Source organism: Hemicordylus capensis, chromosome 5 (assembly GCF_027244095.1).
Source record: "Hemicordylus capensis ecotype Gifberg chromosome 5, rHemCap1.1.pri, whole genome shotgun sequence".
NCBI classification, from domain to species: Eukaryota; Metazoa; Chordata; class Lepidosauria; order Squamata; family Cordylidae; genus Hemicordylus; species Hemicordylus capensis.
The window spans coordinates 133,630,568-133,649,516 of NC_069661.1; the positions used below are offsets into that span (position 1 = coordinate 133,630,568).

Consider the following 18,949-nt stretch of genomic DNA (forward strand, 5'->3'; position numbering starts at 1 on the left):
ATGACAAAACCTCAACTATTACTATTGTAATGTTACTATTGTAGTTATTTCGGCTTTCTAAATCAGATGGTTTAACAAACTGTTACAGCTGGGACCTGATACTGAAAGTACTCAAGTGACCACTGATATCTATGAAAGGGAGCAAGCAATTCATATTGATTATAGCAGTCTTGCAGGAGAGCTAAAGGTAAGGAAATCTGTTATTGTGTCCATTTACTTCCTTACCAATTTCGTTTACATTATTTTTCTTCAACTTAGCTTTCAGAAAAGTGTGACTTCAGACTGTTGGTGTAGAGGTAACATCAGTTACTTCTCCTTTTTGTTTTAGATGTTGATCTGTAGCATTTCAGCAGAAGTTGCTTTTCTGGGTTGTGGTGGTTGTTGTGTGTGTTGTTTTTTGTGCTACATAGCTTGTGGCAAAAGGGATTCAACTGTGCACAAACTCCGCCGTAATTAAATATACAACTTATTACCTTAGTTTCTTTCTTACGTACATGTTGTCTTGTACATACAACTTGATCATTAAACTGTTGTTAAAATAGGTTATTCTCACTGGGAACAATCCAAAGGCAGCTAAGTATACTAAATCATATTGGAATCAATTACCCAAGCCTCACTTATTCTAGTATGCCTGGAAGTTTTTCACACCTGATTTTTAGTTCTCATCTCCTCTGGAATCTAGGGGGTGCATTCACATATTGGCCAAATTTACCCCAAAGTCTCTGCAAGCTATTGGGAAGCACTTCACACACAATTTGGGTTTTTTATTCCATGAGAGTGTAGCCCAATTTATATCCAGGGTAAAAAAATCCACCTTTTGTGTTGGGTTTTTTGGGCAACTTCATACATGCAGTAAAGCCTCTCAGAAAACCCTCAGTAAAGCCTGCTGACTGGGAAAGCCCCTGGACACAACAAACTTTCTCTAATTGAATCCATACACCACCACCACCCCTGGGATTCAATAAAAGTATGAATTAAATATCTAGGGCATTCTACCATATATAATTATTGGTATCAAAACCTGCTTTAAAATGTCTGTCATAGACTGCTCAGTCAAAAATAAGTAATGAAGCTAAGAGCGTGAACTGCCCATATGCCTACAAAATATTATACCTATGATTGAGTGGTTCTTTTTCCCTAGCAGAAAATGGGTTGCTCACTTGTATGTCTAGACCTGCTGATAACCAAAAGAGGTACTCTTGGATATATAGCAAATGGTTGGAGCAGCCCACACTTCAGAATACAGTCTGTTGTGATTAGCGCTCCTCTTTTAGTTGCTTAATGTGAAAATTAGTGCTACATTACATGGGCACGGTGTATTAATGCTATTGATGTATGTAGGTATGCACAGCTATATTAAGTTGATGCTCATTTTGTGTTGCCTAAAACGCCCCCAAAATCTGAGCCCTGAAGGTGATGCATTGTGCAGTGAATCAAAATGTTATAAACTGCTGGGTGCTCTGGTTTGGACATGCTAAGAATTCAGAGGCACTTCATAATGTCCCAGAAACATTTCTCTGTTGTTTTCATGGTTCTTCATTTCATCTTAAAACTAGAACTTGCAGTCCAACAAAGAGATTGAGACTCTTCGCAAACAACTTCAGCAAGAAGAAGAATCCAAAGAAAAAGTCCTATTGAACACTTCAGCACCTAACCTGAGAGCACTGGAGAGATTACATATTGTTACAGGCAGATTCCAAGAATCAGTTGATGGTAATACTGAGCTTTTCTAATAAATAGTTGTGGTAGTAAGTGAATTGTGAGCAGTCCTTTAGAACATTTTTTGTCAAGGACTGAATCTTCATGACATTCCATTAAAATATGACTATCTGTAGCATCTGTCATCTTAGCACGATATTGCATGCAAGCCTCAGTCTTTAAGTGGTTAGTAACACGTTCATTTAACTGAGAGGTCCATTTAAGTCGTCTGGGCTGGATTGCATTAAATAACCCTAAATCACCAGGAGGTTCCACAATATCTTGATCAATAGTTTTCAAATGGAGTGTAACCGGAAGATGGTCACTTTCTAAGTAGTCATCTATTTTAAATCTCACTACATAGGGAGTTAAAGCTCGAGATATTGCTATGTAGTCAATCAATGAGGGTCTGGTGCCTGACAAATACTAAGGGTCTGGTCATGACAAATACTAAGTTAATGTGATAAATGTTACTGTATTTTGTTAAAGCAGCTCAATTATGTTTTTCCAGCATTTGAGGCCCACAAGAGGGAAGCCAGAATATGCAGGCAAGAATTTGAGAAAGTGAAGAAAAGGAGATATGAACTGTTCAGCCAATGCTTTGAGCATGTGTCTGTGGCTATTGATCAGATCTACAAGAAGCTCTGCAGAAACAATAGTGCTCAGGTAATTTTTCAGATCTGTTATTAATAAATACCAGCTTGCCAGTATATTATACTGGCATGGTAGTTGTTGAGGAGTTGTTTCAACATTTGTACCAGATGAGGAGTTGTTTTGGCATTTTACTATTATAAGCTCTGAATATTCTATTGGTCATAAAATCAAAACCATCTGTCAAATCTACCTGACTTCATTCAGACATTAACTAAGTGACAGGAGAAACAACCTTTCCAAATTTGGTGCAGTTTCATTGAAAAAATGGCTGGTATACAGAAGCTTAAGTATCACTCTTAAAAGAGACACTTCAAGTGTTTGCTACGCTTTTTTGCCATTAGGTAACTTATAATTTTTAAAATATTCTTTTAATTTTTTTAATTAAAATGTACTGTACTGTTTCTGTGCTGTACTGTTTCTGTGCTGTACTGTTTCGGAAAAATCAATCTAGTATTTCCTGAGTTATTCACCTCTGAAGTCCCAATAATAACTGGGTAAAATCAACGAAGGGTGCTTAATGTCAGTTTTGCCTTTTGAAGTTTCTGAAGCTAGAATTGGCAGGGGCAAGTCCTGGCAAGTGACTTCCTGATTCTTGAGTGTAGTTAAGGAAACACTCCTTTTGGAAACACTGCACAGGAAACCTCCTTATACTGAGTCAGACCATTGGTCCATTGAGCTCAGTGTTGTCTACACAGACTGGCAGCAGCTTCTCCAAGGTTGCACGCTAGGCTGTCTCTCAGCCCTATCTTGGAGATGCCAGGGAGGGAACTTGGGGCCTTCTGCATGCAAGCAGGCAGATGCTCTTCCCAGATCAACCCCATCTCCTAAGGGGAATATCTTATCTCAGAAAGGATATTCTAGAACTGGAGAAGGTGCAGAAGAGGCTCAGGGCTGCTATTCTTTTTTAAAAAAAATTATAAATACAAAACAGAACTATTACAAATGTCTGAACCCCACCTAATAACAGAACTTATAATTATATAAATTTAAGCAAAACAAATTTAATGGTCTTTTTAAAATTGAAAAAGTTGAAGAAAATGAAGATGTAAAAATATTATGGGACTTCCGACTACAAACACAAACATCTGCCACACAATACACCAGATATAACTGTAGTTGAGAAGAAAGAAAAACAAGTCAAAATCATCGACATAGCAATACCAGGGGATAGCAGAATAGAAGAAAAAGAAATAGAAAAAATCACCAAATACAAAGATCTACAAATGGAAATTGAAAGGCTGTGGCAGAAAAAGACCAAAATAATCCCAGTGGTAATTGGCGCCCTGGGTGCAGTCCCAAAAGACCTTGAAGAGCACCTCAACACCATAGGGGCCACAGAAATCACCATCAGCCAATTACAAAAAGCAGCTTTACTGGGAACAGCCTATATTCTGCGAAAATATCTATAACAACAGCAACAACATTGACAATAAAATTCAGCCATCTCAGGTCCTTGGGAAGGACTCGATGTCTGGATAAAACAAACCAGTCAATAACACCTGTCTGACTGTGTAAACAAGAAATAATAATAATAATTCAAAATCCTGGCATAACTCCATCATGCCTATCAGCCGGTCCAGCTCCATGAAAACCAATGTCTTCCTGCCCCTGACAGAGTTTGCCAATTTAATGATCCTGGTTTGCTATTTACATTCTATAGCAAATGGTGTCTAATGCTTCCAGATGTTTAAGACTCTACTAGAGGCAGGAATACTTTCCCCAGTTTGCCCAAAGCCATAGATCCATAGGCTTACTAAGATGGTTTACATCACTATCTTGCCCCTGGGTAGCGATCTGATTAGTATGCCGTTAAGCTAGAGATACACAGATGCCCTTCATTCTCAGGTGTGCCACTGAGGCCACTGTGACTTTGGTGAACAACCAGTGGCCAATCTCAAGCCAAAGGGCAGCTCTGTACTGGTAGTGGTGATGGTAGCAGCAGAAATTCAGGTATTCACTGTGCCTGTCTTGGATCAGGACACAGAGATAAGCCTCTGAAAGATCCATCAATGTCAGAAAGTCTATGGATCTGTATGTCTTCATCCTTCTTTATAGGAACTTGTTTTAGCCACTTGAGGTCCAGAATGGCTTCCACGTCTCCATTTTACTTGGGCACCATTACTGTAACTTTGGGTAGAAAGGCTGCAGTGGGTACTTTATTAAAAGTTGTTTATTGCTGGCTGTGACATTTATGCTGATGCGGCATTTACGTTAGAATTCAGGATCAAGCTGTAGTAAAATTTTAAGCGTTCAACGCAACCGAAAAAATAATGCATGATGTCCCCCTCTAACTGCGGTGTTTACTGCTGGGGCATTTCTGAAATGTGGCATTTCTGCGGGGTTTCTGCAATTTTTCAGCCTTTTCCCCCTTACTGTGCTGTTTACGCTGATGCGGCATTTCTGCCCAAAATTACAGTAAAAGAATCTAGTAGACCCAAGTAGATGTGCCACTGAATGACCAGTTTATGGCCTGGATGTCCAAAAGATGTTGAATTGTTTTTAGGAATGCTTGGTGTCTGACTGGATCCTTTACCCTCTGTGTTGCTACAAACATGCTTCTGTGGTTCCAAAGGAGGACCAGAGAATAGCCCTTCTTGTCTGATCTTGGAAGGGCAGAAGAATTCTCTGAAGATGTCAAGATGTTTGTCTTTATTTAAAGAGGATGTTTGTCTTCATTTAAAAACAAGTATGCTACACAACTTCTCTTTCTGCCCCCTTCCCCCCTTTTGCTTTAACATACATTTAAATGTATGTTAGGAGTAATTTAACTTGTTTTTGCTTTAAGTTCCCTTTAGTTTTTCTTCTCTCTCTCTCTCGATTCCACTTTTTAAATTGTTTTGCTTAAATTTATATAATTATAAGTTCTGTTATTAGGTGGGGTTCGGACATTTGTAATAGTTCTGTTTTGTATTTATTTATTTTTTTAAAAAAGAATAGCAGCCCTGAATGTCGTCCTCTTTTGCACCTTCTCCAGTTCTAGAATATCCTTTCTGAGGTATGAACCTCATGTCAAAGAGGCATACTTGCAGTGGTAGCTACAAGGCTCTGCCTATGATGACCTGATGCCACCTGGACAAAGTCTGCCATCCCAGACTGCACAGAGAAGGGAAGAAGACAACAAGTCCCCTAAAACTGGCAGGAAACCAACTATTGGTTAGGAAGGAGAGCTGGTCTTGTGGTAGCAAGCATAAATTGTCCCCTTTGCTCAGCAAGGTCAGCCCTGGTTTACATTTGAATGGGAGACATATGTGAGCACTGTAAGATATTCCCCAAAAATCACCAAAAGTTTGGCTACAGGTAGCTTGTATTTTTTGCAGATGTTCCAGTGTATCATCCCTGCTAATTTGTCATGCCTTTGTTTGTAGTCAGTCTGTGCGATCTTTTTACAACAGCTGATTAGGTGGTCCACTGTTTCATCTACTTCTTTACAAAGGCGGCACTTGCTGTTTGTTGTTGACTTTTCTACTTTTGCTCTTATTGCATTTGTTCTTAGTGCCTGTTCTTGCGCAGCCAGTCTTTTGTGCCTCTGGTGTTTGGGCAATTTCCTTTCTGTTCAACTGGAAGCTGTTTGTTAGTTAATAAGTGTTGCATCACTTCATCTGCTATTATTCCAGTTAATAATTTGAACATGGTTGGCAGGCAGGTCTATAATTACTTGGAACCGCACCTTTTGCTGAGCCTTTCATGATGAGATGAGTTTTCCCAGTTGTTAGCCATTGTTCAATATCACCTCCTTGCAAAATGTGATTGAACTGTTTTGATAGTTGTTTATGAAGGCTTGTTAGGTGTTTAAGCCAAAAGCCATGCAGTTCATCGTCGCCTGGAGCAGTCCAATTTTTAATTTTCTTTGCTCTTTCACTTATTAATTCTGGTGTTATTATTAGAACTTGCATTTGTTGGTTACATTTTTGACCTCTTTCATCCAGCCTGCTTTTTTACTATAATCTATTGGATTGTCCCATGTTTTCCCCCAGAATTGCACTGTTTCTTCTTTATTTGGTGTTTCTATGTTTCTTGCAGTTTCTCCTTCTATGCTATGGTAGAAATGTCTCTGATTAGACTGAAATTGGAGATTCTGCCTGTGTTGTGTAATTTGGCTTCTTATCTGCTAATCTTCTTTGACACTGCTGTTATTTGCTGCTTTATTATTTCCAGGACTTCTCTAATTTTCCTTGAATCTAGGTGGTATTTTTGGATCAGATACTGTTTGGTGTTTTCATTCTTCAGCTTCTTGTCTTTCATATCTTTCAATTCACTAGCATCTGATCTAAGCCTGGAGACTTTATTTTCTAGTCTAATCTTCTATTTAGGTGATGTACTACTTTCTTCTTTTACAGGTCCACTGATCTTGTATCCGAGCTCTTGTGTTGTTGTTGTTGCTGCACTGTACATTAGTTGGTTTATTTCTTGCAAATTCTTGGTTGTTATTTCTGCAAGTGCAGCATTGACATCTTTTAATGCCTGAGCAAGTTGTTTTTTGGCAACTGTTTTTAGAGCTGGAAGTTGAACCCTGGTGGTTGTTTGGTTCATGTGCTCAGTTATTTTTTACTTTAGTTCTTGTTGCTTTTCTGTTAAACGGCATTCGGGTTGTTGAGGTGAAGGCAAAGGAGAGGTTGCCTGCTTTGATTTTGAAACAGTTCAGCAACAGTGGCATCCTCTATTTCCAACACCTCCACCTGCACCTGAGCAACTGCTTCAGTTGGTGGTAATTCTTCTTCCATATCTTGAGTCTGTGTTCGTCTTTGCAGTTCTTCCAGCTTAACTCCTGTGAATACTTTATTTCTGTTATTTCTGTATCTGGATGCTTCTCTTTCCAAATTTAGTACATTCTTTTAAAATAACCTCTTCTAGTTGGACTAGACTTGTAATAGCAGATCATTATTTCCTTGTTGGCATTTTTCGTATATTTTTTCGGTTAAGTGATGTTTCTTCCACTAACTTTGCATTCTTCAGCCGTTGTTGTTGTTGTTGTTGTTTGGTCAGCTAGTTGCACTTCCATTCTTGACATCTTCAGAGGGTCCTTCTGCCCTTCCAAGATAAGGAGCCGTTGGTGATTGGACCACCAAGATAAGATTGCTTCACAATGCCACGTTTCAGTGACAGTTCCACCAGAGGTTCATCTTTGTCTGTATTGGTAGCTGAATTCACAGAGGCTGTCTAAGGGGGTAAGTTTGGCCTCCCTGGAGTGAGTTTTTGCCACGGATGTTAGTCTCTTCGCATGGGGAGCCCATCTGGAGGATTGGATGGCACAAGGGTCGTGGTCTTGGGTGGAGGGCTGGAGTTCAAAGGTAAGATAGTTCTTTATTCTTGTTTAAAATTGATATGTTTTATGTGTGTGTATTTTTATGTAAGCCACCTTGTAAAGCATTGTACCTGAAAGATGGGGTAAGAGTCATTCAGTTAGTCAGGCAGTAGCAGGATTTCCTAATGTGCATGTTTCATGAGGTATTAACCTAAATAAGAAAGCTTGTGTGTTTCAGGCATTCCTTAGTCCTGAGAATCCTGAGGAGCCTTACTTGGAAGGCATCAGCTACAACTGTGTAGCTCCTGGGAAACGGTTTATGCCAATGGACAACCTGTCAGGGGGTGAAAAATCTGTAGCCGCTTTGGCTTTGCTGTTTGCAATACACAGGTAAGAACCAAACAGAACAAGCCGTTTTTGCTAATACATTGCACTAAGCTATTTTTTAAAGAGAATGAAATGTTATTTCTAATGTTACTTTCATTTCTTCCACCATGGACACACACACAGATATTTTCTCAACATTCTATAAAGTACAAACCAGTAACTCAGGCTGCATTTACCTGATAATAGTTAGACAGATGTCGTTCTTTGCCAGATGTCGTTCTTTGCTAACTGGGCAAAGAGGCACCTTGTACCGTGGTGATTCTCTTTATTTAGCAGGGGGAGAGTAACTGGCCCGATCCACCCCCAGCACAGTACTTCCAGTGACTGTTGCTGGTGTGTGTGTTGTTTCTTTTTAGAATGTGAGCCCTTTGGGGACAGGGAGCCATCTTATTTGTTTGTTATCTCTCTTTGTAAACCGCCCTGAGCCATTTTTGGAAGGGCGGTATAGAAATCAAATTAATTATAATAATTTTATATATATATATATATATATATATATATATATATATATATATATATATATATATAAAAACAACAGAGTACATAATGCTGCCTGTCCTCAATGAAGTCAAGTACAGGATGTCCCCACAGATCTTTAGGGTTGCTACTACACTAGCTGTTCAGATTGTAATTGTTATCCTTCCTTCCTTCCTTCATGTATTTTAAATAGAGAATCCAGACAATATCATTACCATCCAATTGCACTCCAATGTTTATTAGTTCCACTCTGCCATCTGATAAAGCAGGCAACCACAAAGCATGCTCTTTCATTTCAGTTAGGCACAAAGGTGCAGTTGGGCTCTTCTAATAAATTTCTTTAATTGTATTAACTTGTGCTTTCAGTTTTAGGCCTGCCCCATTTTTCATTTTGGATGAAGTAGATGCAGCACTAGATAATACAAACATTGGCAAGGTGAGTTATCTATATCTCTCTCCTTTTAAAGGGGAGCAAAAAAAAAAAATATCCCAACACATACAGTACGACTTTTGTTCATGCAAACATATTTTTCTAAAGCTAAGGCAAGGGCAGGTGGGGGGACGGCTAAAAAACAAGGCTTTTATCATGACTATATCAGATTGCTGTTTGAATTGAAGGCAAGCAATATATACAATAGACATAACAGTTTTCTTTTGTTTGCTTTTCCCCTTGACTCTTTGAGACACAATGTTTACACGATGCTCCTGTCATCTTTGTTGGAAAAAATGGTAAAGCTGTTGTGAGGAGTCTATAAACGGTGTCATTAAGGACAGAAAACTGCAGAGGAGCCCAGTATATAGGGTCAGACAAAACTGAAGATGGAAGACTACGTGGCTTCCCTAAATTATCTTAGAAACATAGGAAGCTGCCATATACTGCGTCAGACAATGGATCCATCTAGCTCAGTATTGTCTTCACAGACTGGCAGCGACTTCTCCAAGGTTGCAGGCAGGGATCTCGCTCAGCCCTATCTTGGAGAAGCCAGGGAGGGAACTTGAAACCTTATGCTCTTCCCAGTGTGGCTCCATCCCCTGAGGGGAATATCTTGCAGTGCTCACACATCAAGTCTCCCATTCATATGCAGCCAGGGTGGACCCTGTTTAGCTAAGGGGACAAGTCATGCTTGCTACCACAAGACCAGCTCTCCTCTCCCTCTTCCCAGGGCTAACAAAGTGGCAGCAGTCAATGTGGAGCGCACTGTAATTTCTGCTTGAACCCTGGTAACTGAGGTTTTCTTAAGGTAAAGAGATGCAGGCCTTAATACACCTGGCCTTGGAGACCTTCCCCATGGTAGAAGGGTGAGAGGAAATGAAGAGCACTTTAGTAACTATCCTTTTAACAATGAAAGCTCACTGATGGTTACTTCTACACTATTTGTTAGACATCTTCCTCAGGTCTAACTCTAATCCTCCCCACTTGTAATACTAGAAAATGACTTTTTAAAAATACGTAATTCCTCATCACATATATACATAGTGAGCTGGGTCTCACGATCCGTGAGACCCGGTTTAGTGAGCTGAGCAGGGAGAGCAGGCTAAGCCCACTCCCCACTCATGATCGGGCAGGGAGCCCTGAGCAGCCGGATCGGCCGCCCACACGAATTGCCGGCTCCGTGACAGAGCCAGCTGGGGGGAGTGGGGGCTACACAGCCCCCGGAAGCCCCAGTATGCCCTGTGCAAACGCACAGGGCATACTGGGGAGACCCCCCGGATCCGTGGGGCAGTTTTTCGTCTCCCCTCCAGGGGTCTACTCATGAGTAGCCATGGCGCAGAGTCACACCACGGCTATTCACAACCAGAGAGCCCGGTTTTGCAGAGCGCTCGCTAAGGGCAAGAGTACTTGAGCTGGTTAACCACTCGAGAACCACCGGGCTCGCAGCCGAGCCTGGTGGTTCTCATGGTCGGGAACAATCGGGCTAGGCTTTCCTAGCCCGATTTTTCCTGATCATCAGAATAGCCCCAGTGTGTTTTCAGTTGATACTGTGCTATTGGGCAACTAGTTTTTTATTTCATAGGCATTCTCAAAATTCATGAAGTAGCATTAATTAACTTTATAACAGAGACAGCTTGCCAACAGTGTTTTCACTCTATAAATAAGGACATTTTCTAATTATTGTGTTGTACCATTAATATACATTGCTAACTAGGAAAAGAGGCACCTTTTTTAAATGGTGGCTCTCTTATATTTAGCAAGGGAAGAGCAACTGTGTTCAACTCTGGCACAGCAACTGGTCTAGTGGCTGTTGCTGGTGTCTCCCTTATGTTTCGTTTGACATGATGCCCTTTTGGCATAGGGAACTCTTTAACCCTTTTTTAAAAAGGTAAAACGCTTTGATAGCTTTTCTTCTGTTGAGTGCATATATTCTTAATAATGGTGTCCCACTTAAAACTTTGTGTGTTTTCCCCCCCTCACCGAAGATATCAAGCTTCATCACGCAGCAGTCACAAGAAAAATGTCAGATTATAGTTATTTCTCTGAAGGAAGAGTTTTATTCTAAAGCAGATGCTTTAATTGGAGTCTGTTCTCAGGTATATATGATCTTGAGTAATTATTCTTCCCCCTTCCCCCACTTATTTCACAGAAAAAGTAGAAATGGAATCTAGCTATGCTTCTATAAAACTGAATCCCTAATAATGTTCAGGTACTGAAAAGCATTTTTTAAACAAAAGAAGTTTAAAGCAGAGAGACAACTAAATACCTAAACCTGAATCATTGCAGCAGAATATACCATGCTGACTCCTGATCATTTTTCTTCTCAGCAAGATGATATCATGTTTAGTCAAGTACTGACCTTGGATCTTACTCAGTATCCAGCTGCTGATGAAAACGGAAGACCCCAGAAGTACAGAAAGAGCTCTGTGTTGAAATGAAGCAAAGTGGCGGCTCTTTGGATAACGTCGTTGTGACAAGTTTGAATGTTGCTAATAGCATTATGTTGCTGCTAATAGCATCAATAGTATTACTGGAGCTTTGGATTTAAGTTCAAAATTACATATTTAGTGTGAGAATTTGTTGCTCAGTATTGTGCCAAGTATAAATATGCTTGTTCTATCTGGAATTTAATTGCCAGGTGTGCAGTACTGTGTATTCTAGATATTACATATATATATATCTTACTCTGACTCCGTTTAAACCAGAAAAGCTGCATCTCAAGGAACAGTCAGAATTGGAGGAGTGGCAAGGGCCTGTGTAACCCTTTCCTTACCTGCTACCTCCTCACTTCAGAGAGTTTCCCTGCAGCTTTACCACCACCCAGAGGCTCCAGAGAGGTATGTGCAAAACCAACACGCACATGAAACTCCATAAGATAAATGTTTCTTGGAAGTGGGATCTAAAGTGGGGAACGGGTGGACAAGAAAAGGATAAAGGTACACCCCTGTCTTGGTCACGTCTTCAACAATTCTGATTGTCCACTTGGAAGCAGCTTTTGTTATTTAAATAGGCCATTGCAATGTCCAGTTTCACATTGAGTCACTGTATTACATTTAATGTTTGGTAACTTTCAAAACAAGTAAGTTTGATTATATGATTTAATGGGGACAGTGCCATTTGTTAAAAAGTTCATAACTCATTCAGTGGAGATTATTAATGTGATGCTTTATTTTAAAAACATTCATTCATTTCTTAGGGTTGACTATGACTTGTTTAACATGTATCGTTTGTGTTTGAAACGTATTAAATAAATTCAGTTCAATTTGAATTGTTTTTAATAAAGCTGGCAAGCCATGCTTGGAACTACTGTTACAACCTGAGTGCAGAGTCCTGCTTAGACAGCAGTCCACCATGACCAAGGCGAGTCCCTTTCCCTCTTGAGCTCTGAATGGCTAAGAAGCAGCCACACTTCCCTTCCACCTGCTCCTGCTTCCCCAGCTTGGGCTGGCCACAGAAGCCAGTAGAGCCACCCGCTGCTTTGTGAGGAAGAAGAAAAGCCACCAAGGCACAAACACACACACACCCCAAACCTTTGATTTGTTATTGATTCTATGTAAGCTTTTGTGGGAGCCTTCTGACAGCAAGTTATTTACTATTTAATTTTATAATTAATTAATTCAAATAATTAGTAGCTAAGTTAATGTCACTTCAGAATGCATGACTAAATGCTTGTTCCAGGAAAAACATTGCCAGCACACAGGGGGAAATTTGCATATTGGAGAAAGGAAAGGCTAGAAGCCACCTTTTCTCCCTGTTTTCTGTGTACTGTGAGTCTTCTGTGAAGAAGTGATCATGCGCTCCTCTGCCTACAGTCTGAAGATGTACACTCCAAAATCAGTTTTACTATCTAAATAATCCGCTTTAATCCTAACTATATCTCTGTTATTCTCTTCTCCCTCACTTGGTGTCACTGACTAGTACTTCCTAACACACTCATATGGTTTATTCTGGGGCTGTTTGGTTAGCCTTCTTCCTCAGATCCAATCTTTCTTCAAAGTGGAAAAAATACACTGAGGGGAAAAGAAATATTTATTCATGAGTTTATTTTATTTTTAATGCATATGAAAAATAGAGCTTTTTTGATTCCATATTGCATCATTGCATTCAGACAGATGCCATACTCAACAGTTTCGTTTAAAACTTGCATGTACAAAAACTAACATTAATATATATATTTAGGAGATATTATCTCACGTTTTATTGTATTTCCATAGTATGTTTATAACTGCTTTTGGTCTGGTCAGTGACTGTAATAAAATGACTGACTGACATGTACATTAACAGGGGGTTGGAGCCAGTGAATGCAAGTAGGAGAAAAATTACTAGAGGGTTTTTTTGTAAATGCTTGTGAAAGAGTTCACACTGTGCTAAGTGCTGCAACAGGTTGGTTCTAGAGCAGTTGTCATGTTTCTGCTTGTTCTCAAAAGAACACCTTTTGATTTAGATTTACATTTCTCACACATTACTCTGTGCAGGGTATAAATTAGCACTGCCATGAGCAGAGGTATGCCTTTGGATCCAACCTGCTATTGTTAATACATGCTGCGTAGAAACAAGATTTGCCAATCTCAAAAGTAAAATGTTTCACAGATCAGTGCCATGAAAAAAGGAATATGCATTATCCTTTCTGCAATATTTTATCCCTGAGGTAGTTAAAAGTCAGTCTTGGTTAGAGCATACCCCTGAAATGTAGATCGCCTGAGTATAGTTTATACGCATGTATAACACTCCTTGCTCAACGATCCACACTTCATCACTTTAATGCCGCATGAAGTTAAAATGATCCTTCTGTTCCATTTGTCATTTAAGTGGATGGCACAGTTGTAGAAGTATGTTGTCATGGTATTCACAAAATAGCAGCATCTTCAACAGGACCTGTTTAAAAAATTAAACAACTTAATTCTGCTTTAAAATTTGATAACTCAGATTTCCCCTTAATTCATATACTGAGATCAAATTCTAGTTTGAGTGGACACACAGTTACCAGGAAATGATCTGTCAAAATGATAAAAGAAGAGGTTTTCCTTAAAGGGCAAGCTTGTTCAGATTTAAATACTTAGTGGAAGTTCAGTTAGGCTTTGGTGTGCTACTGATCAAAATGATTTGGTCATACAGTTTTAGTTCATTAACTTCTTTGAACAAAAAAAATCATTTTTTTTAATACTAATATATACACTAATGACAAAAACAAATTAGTTAATTTCGTTTCACAATAAGTTAAAATTGTGATGAATTATAACTTTGTGGACTATAATTGTGATGAAGAGCCAGCGTGGTGTAGTGGTTAGAGAGCTGGACTAGGTCCAGGGAGTAGGGATGGGTCCGGACCCATGGGTCCAGAAACAATATATATAATATTGTTTCTTCCAGGAGCTTTTTTTATTTTCTGCCATGTAACAAACCACTTTATAGGACTCTAGATGGGTTTAAAAAAAAAATTTAAAAACCAACAATTAGTCCAATCTACTTCAATACCAAAGCCCTATGCCAAGTCATTCCAAGGTTGGGGCAGATAGGCGGATGTTATGATGGTCTAAGTGGGGGCTTTAGTTCCAGACATTTTTGTAATTTTCTGCCATGAAACAAGCCACTTATATAGGCCGTTTGAGCCAATTTTATAGCTGGTGGCAACTGCAAAGGGACCTCTCCTGATGATCTCAATAGGCGGTGGGGTTCATGCCGAAGAAGACATTCTTAAATACCCAGGGCCCAAGCTGTTTAGGGCTTTATACGTTATAACCAGCACCTTGTATTTTGCACCTTGTATTATCGACAGCCAGTGTAGCTCTTTCAATACAGGAGTAATACGGTCTCTCTTAGATGACCCAGAGACCAACCTGGCTGCCGCATTCTGAACCTGCTCTAGTTTCTGGACTACATACAAAGGCAGCCCCACACAGAGCACATTGCAATAGTCCAGTCTGGAGGTTACCAGCATATGTACCACTGTCCTGAGGTTGTTCATCTCAAGAAACGGATGCAGCTGGTGTATCAGCCAAAGCTGATAAAAGGCACCTCTGGCTACTGCCTCAACCTGGGAAACCAGGGAGAGGCCCGTATCCAGAAGCACCGCTAGATTGCGCACCTGTTCCTTCTGGGGAAGTGTAACCCCATCCAGAACATAAATATGCATTTATTTTTTATCTAATCTCACTTTTAACATGTAATCATCCTTCTAATTTATGCTGGTCTGTGACCGTAATAAAGATTGATTGACTTTTGGATGGGTTTTTTAAATCCACTCCCATCCACTTCAATTTAAATATACATATTCCTCCCACCCTGTCCTACATCTCTGCTCAATACCAAAGCCCTATGGCAAGCCAATCCCTAAATATTCAAGGGGCAGGGGGAGATAACCACAAAAAGAAAATCACATCACATCTCCATTACTAAGCAGGCCTGGGCTGGGCTGGGCAGAGGGTCTGCAGACAGCTGAGAGATGGAGAGAGAAGGAGCTCTAGCAGCTTACCTGGGAGCCTTTCAGGCCAGTGCTGCACAAAAGATCAGCTCTGGCTCGGCAGCGCATGGGGAAAGCAAAGGGACTGGGGGAGAGAGGCAGGCAGACTGCATTGCAGTGTGCCCAGAGCAGGGCCTGTGCCAGTGCGGTGCAGTCGCCCCAACCTAAGGGCAGCCCTGAGCTACACCATGGAATTCTTGGCTTCATAAAATTTTGATCATGGTCAAATAATATTGGTCAATTGACTGGCTAGCCAACCCTAATCTTAGTTGTGTCCATTTGCAAAATCAGGTGGTAAAGGTGTGACTGCTCACAGGTCACACAGCAGTGTGTTACAGTGGCTGGGTTCAGACAATGCAAAACCATGGCTTTAGTTAAAACATGGTTTTGCCTTATATTGGAACCCAAGCCTGCCCAGAATGTGTGGTTTGATACCAACAAACCAATATTTGAAGCTGGTTTGCAAACCAGATTGTGCTATGTAGGCAAGTGAGTGTCTCCGTTGTTACGGTGGAGAGGTCGAACAGCATTCTGCCATATACTGTCCAGAATATTCTAATGCTACTAAAATAAAGACTATTTGATCAAACTGTTTGAAATTGGGTGTGTAGCATCTACACATCAAGTACCATAACCTGGTCAAATTTCAGGCAGATCTGCTGAGAAATGGCTAAGATACAAATTTGTCCTGCTCAAAGCCACTATTGCCTGTATGGAATGTATCCATGTTCTTCCTTAAATGTATCAAAAATCCAAGGGAATAGAAGAGGGTTTGCTTTTTCTATTTTCATATTATCTGTTGTGGATTAGGGATGTGCATGGAACCGGCTGGCCCAGTTCGGTTCGAGTGCGAACTGCACTCAAACCATACCAGCCAGTTCAGTTCAGCACCCTGGCGAACCCCCTCAAGTTTGGTTCGGTTCGAGGTGGTCCGCGAACCTTTAAAGTACTTTAAAAAGATTTTTTAAAAAAACTTTTTAAAACCTTTTGCAGCCCTCCGCGGGGTTCCTGAAGGTGGCGGGGGTCCGCGTGGGGGTCCCCCCTCCCCCGCCAGCCTTCTACATGCCCCCCAGGAGAGGTTCGGGGGTTTGCTAAAGTTTCAATTATTCTTTTTCTTTTTTTTTTTACTGTTGCAGCCCTCCGCAGGTGGGGCGGGGCTCCTGGAGGTGGCGGGGGGTCCGGGTTATCCCCCTCCCCCAGCCTTCTTCATGGGGGTGTTAACTGATCCTCACTTTCTCTCCTTGGTGGATCCGACAACCTCCTTTTCCTTATCTTCTCCCCACCTGACTTTTCAGGGGAGGGGGGATTCCAGTTGCTGTGTGCATCTGTGTGCAACAGGTCAAGGTGTGTGTGATTTGGGAAAAATCAGAAAACCGGCTGTGATGCTGGGGAAGACCAGACAAACTGCATCGGGAGCAGAGAAAACAGGGGAGCAAAAAGTAGCTTCTAAGGACTGTTAGGAATGTTCCTCCCTTCCTTGAAAATAATTGCTAGAAAGCCCCAAGGCATCTGCAATTTTTTTCCTGTTAAAAAAGTGAGCTGGGGGGAGAAATGTAAACTCTACGGAGTCCCTTCCTTAAAACACACTGAAGTGATACATCCGTGCCCCAGAGGAAAAGAAAAGGGAGGGGGAGGAACCAGCAGAAAATTTCAAAAGCTTGTTAAAATAATGCAAGGACGCAAACTGATAAGATCTGACTGTAACTGATAAAAGGAAAGATATGATCTCCCATCAGTTCCAAGCGAAGCTGCCCCTAACACCTGCTCAATGCTCGTAGTTCAATCAGCAGCTGGCTGGCAGGCAAATGAATGTGTTCTCACACTAGGGGCCATGCAGCCCTTCTCTTCTTTGCAAGTAACGGAAGCGCTCCAGCACTGACTGAAGGAGCAGGATTGCAGCAGCAGCAGCCTCTCACCCGGCCACACAGAGTCAACTGAGCATGAACGAAGAGGCTTCTTCTAACATGGCTGCTGCTGCCCCGCCGGGAGAAGAGTGGTGGAACTTGCAGCCTAGAGCCAGACAAACCGGCTCTTGAGGGATAATGAAGAAGGCTGGCGGGGGGAGGGGGACAACCAGGACCCCCCGCCGCCTCCAGGAACCCTGCGCTGCCCGTGGAGGGCTCCAACAGGAAAAAAAATTAAAGAATAATTTAAACTTTAGCGAACCCCCTAAACCTCTCCTGGGGGGCATGTAGAAGGCTGGCAGAGGCGGAGGGACCCCCGCGCGGACCCCCCCGCCACCTCCAGGAACCCTGCAGAGGGCTGCAAAAGGTTAAAAAAAGTTTTTTAAAAAAATCTTTTTAAAGTACTTTAAAGGTTCGCAGACCACCGAACCTTTGGGGAGTGTTTGGTCCGGTGTCGGGCCGAACAAGGGGTGGTTCGGCTCGACACCGGACCATTGAACCTAACTGGTTCGACGTCGAACTGGTTCCAGGAACCAGTTCGCACATCCCTAATGTGGATCTTATCGAATTAGTTGTAAAACTGAATGCAAATCACTGCATTTTCAGTAACTGCCCAATTTGTCTGTGCCCCTAGTTCTCCCTGACTTCCCCCCCTTCAGCCCCTTCTCCCTGACTCTTTCTGATGCCCGCCCAGCTCGCTTCTCCCCGTCCTCCCGCCCACGGTTTCTGGCCAGCTTTCAACCCGGCCTGTTTCCTCCTACCAACGCCTCCTCACCCTGGCGGCTGGGCCCGCTACCACCGCTTCCTCTGGCCAGCGCGGCTTTGCCTGCCATCCAGCTGAAGTCAGGAACTCTCATGAGTAGTGCCACAACTCTCGCAAGAGATTGCCACCCATCCCCACGCATCCATGAACGGTCCATGTTGGATAATTAAAGAGAGAGAATTACCATTATCGGGTTGCTTTGCTCTCTTAGGCTGATCATTGTCACTGTCTCCCAACCGTCTTTTTGCACAATCCACACATGATGTTCCTGCAAAAATAAAGAATTGTGCACATTGCAAAACTAAGGACTTGCAAGAAAACTTTGGAATTAGGGAACTGGGACTTGATCAAACTTGCCTAGAGTAACAGATCACAGGATTGCTGCTACCACCCTTATGTTTTTTGCTTTGCTTTGCAAAAAAAAAAAGTCGAAGCACAATTGCTAGAGGATGAGTAGGCCCTGGTGCAGTAACCAGCACATGCCAGAGTTTCCAAAACATTAAGCTAGTGCTAGTCAAGTTGAGCTGGTCTTGTGGTAGCAAGCATGACTTGTCCCCATAGCTAAGCAGGGTCTGCCCTGGTTGCATATGAATGGGAGACTTGATGTGTGAGCACTGCAAGATATTCCCCTCAGGGGATGGAGCCCATCTGGGAAGAGCAGAAGGCTTCAAGTTCCCTCTCTGGCTTCTCCAAGATAGGGCTGAGAGAGATTCCTGCCTGAAACCTTGGAGAAGCTGCTGCCAGTCTGTGAAGACAATACTGAACTAGATAGACCAATGGTCTGACTCAGTATATGGCAGTTTCCTATGTTCCTATGTTTTAAGATCCGTTTTGCAGGTGCATGTGAGAAAATAGAGGGAGGATTCTAGTCCCAATACTGGCAGTTTGAATAGATAGGAGAGCAAGAAAGCAGTCTTGCCGAGTCCCTTCT

At 41.7% G+C, this 18,949-nt stretch overlaps 2 protein-coding genes across 11 annotated transcripts in view; one reads left to right on the plus strand and one right to left on the minus strand.

Moving 5' to 3' along the window:
- Positions 1 to 12,159, plus strand: part of SMC1B (structural maintenance of chromosomes 1B) — a 73,030-nt gene extending 60,871 nt beyond the window's left edge. For 6 of the 9 annotated variants that reach the window (XM_053254867.1, XM_053254865.1, XM_053254864.1 and 3 more), the window contains 7 exons: positions 89 to 187; positions 1,557 to 1,713; positions 2,210 to 2,364; positions 7,833 to 7,984; positions 8,825 to 8,894; positions 10,877 to 10,987; positions 11,219 to 12,159. In XM_053254867.1, coding sequence (XP_053110842.1) covers positions 89 to 187; positions 1,557 to 1,713; positions 2,210 to 2,364; positions 7,833 to 7,984; positions 8,825 to 8,894; positions 10,877 to 10,987; positions 11,219 to 11,329 — 855 coding nt within the window. In that variant the 3' untranslated portion in view covers positions 11,330 to 12,159. Of the gene's footprint in view, positions 1 to 88; positions 188 to 1,556; positions 1,714 to 2,209; positions 2,365 to 7,832; positions 7,985 to 8,824; positions 8,895 to 9,621; positions 9,681 to 10,876; positions 10,988 to 11,040; positions 11,074 to 11,218 lie in introns of those variants that run through there. The other 3 variants (XM_053254868.1, XM_053254872.1, XM_053254873.1) reach the window with 3 other exon arrangements.
- A 758-nt stretch (positions 12,160 to 12,917) lies between these two features.
- FAM118A (family with sequence similarity 118 member A) overlaps positions 12,918 to 18,949 on the minus strand; it is a 38,630-nt gene continuing 32,598 nt past the window's right edge. The window contains exons 8-9 of one of the 2 annotated variants that reach the window (XM_053257162.1): positions 18,203 to 18,286; positions 12,918 to 13,766 (exon numbers count right to left, since the gene is read on the minus strand). In XM_053257162.1, coding sequence (XP_053113137.1) covers positions 13,738 to 13,766; positions 18,203 to 18,286 — 113 coding nt within the window. In that variant the 3' untranslated portion in view covers positions 12,918 to 13,737. The remainder of the gene's footprint in view (positions 13,767 to 18,202; positions 18,287 to 18,949) is intronic. The other variant, XR_008308846.1, reaches the window with a different exon arrangement.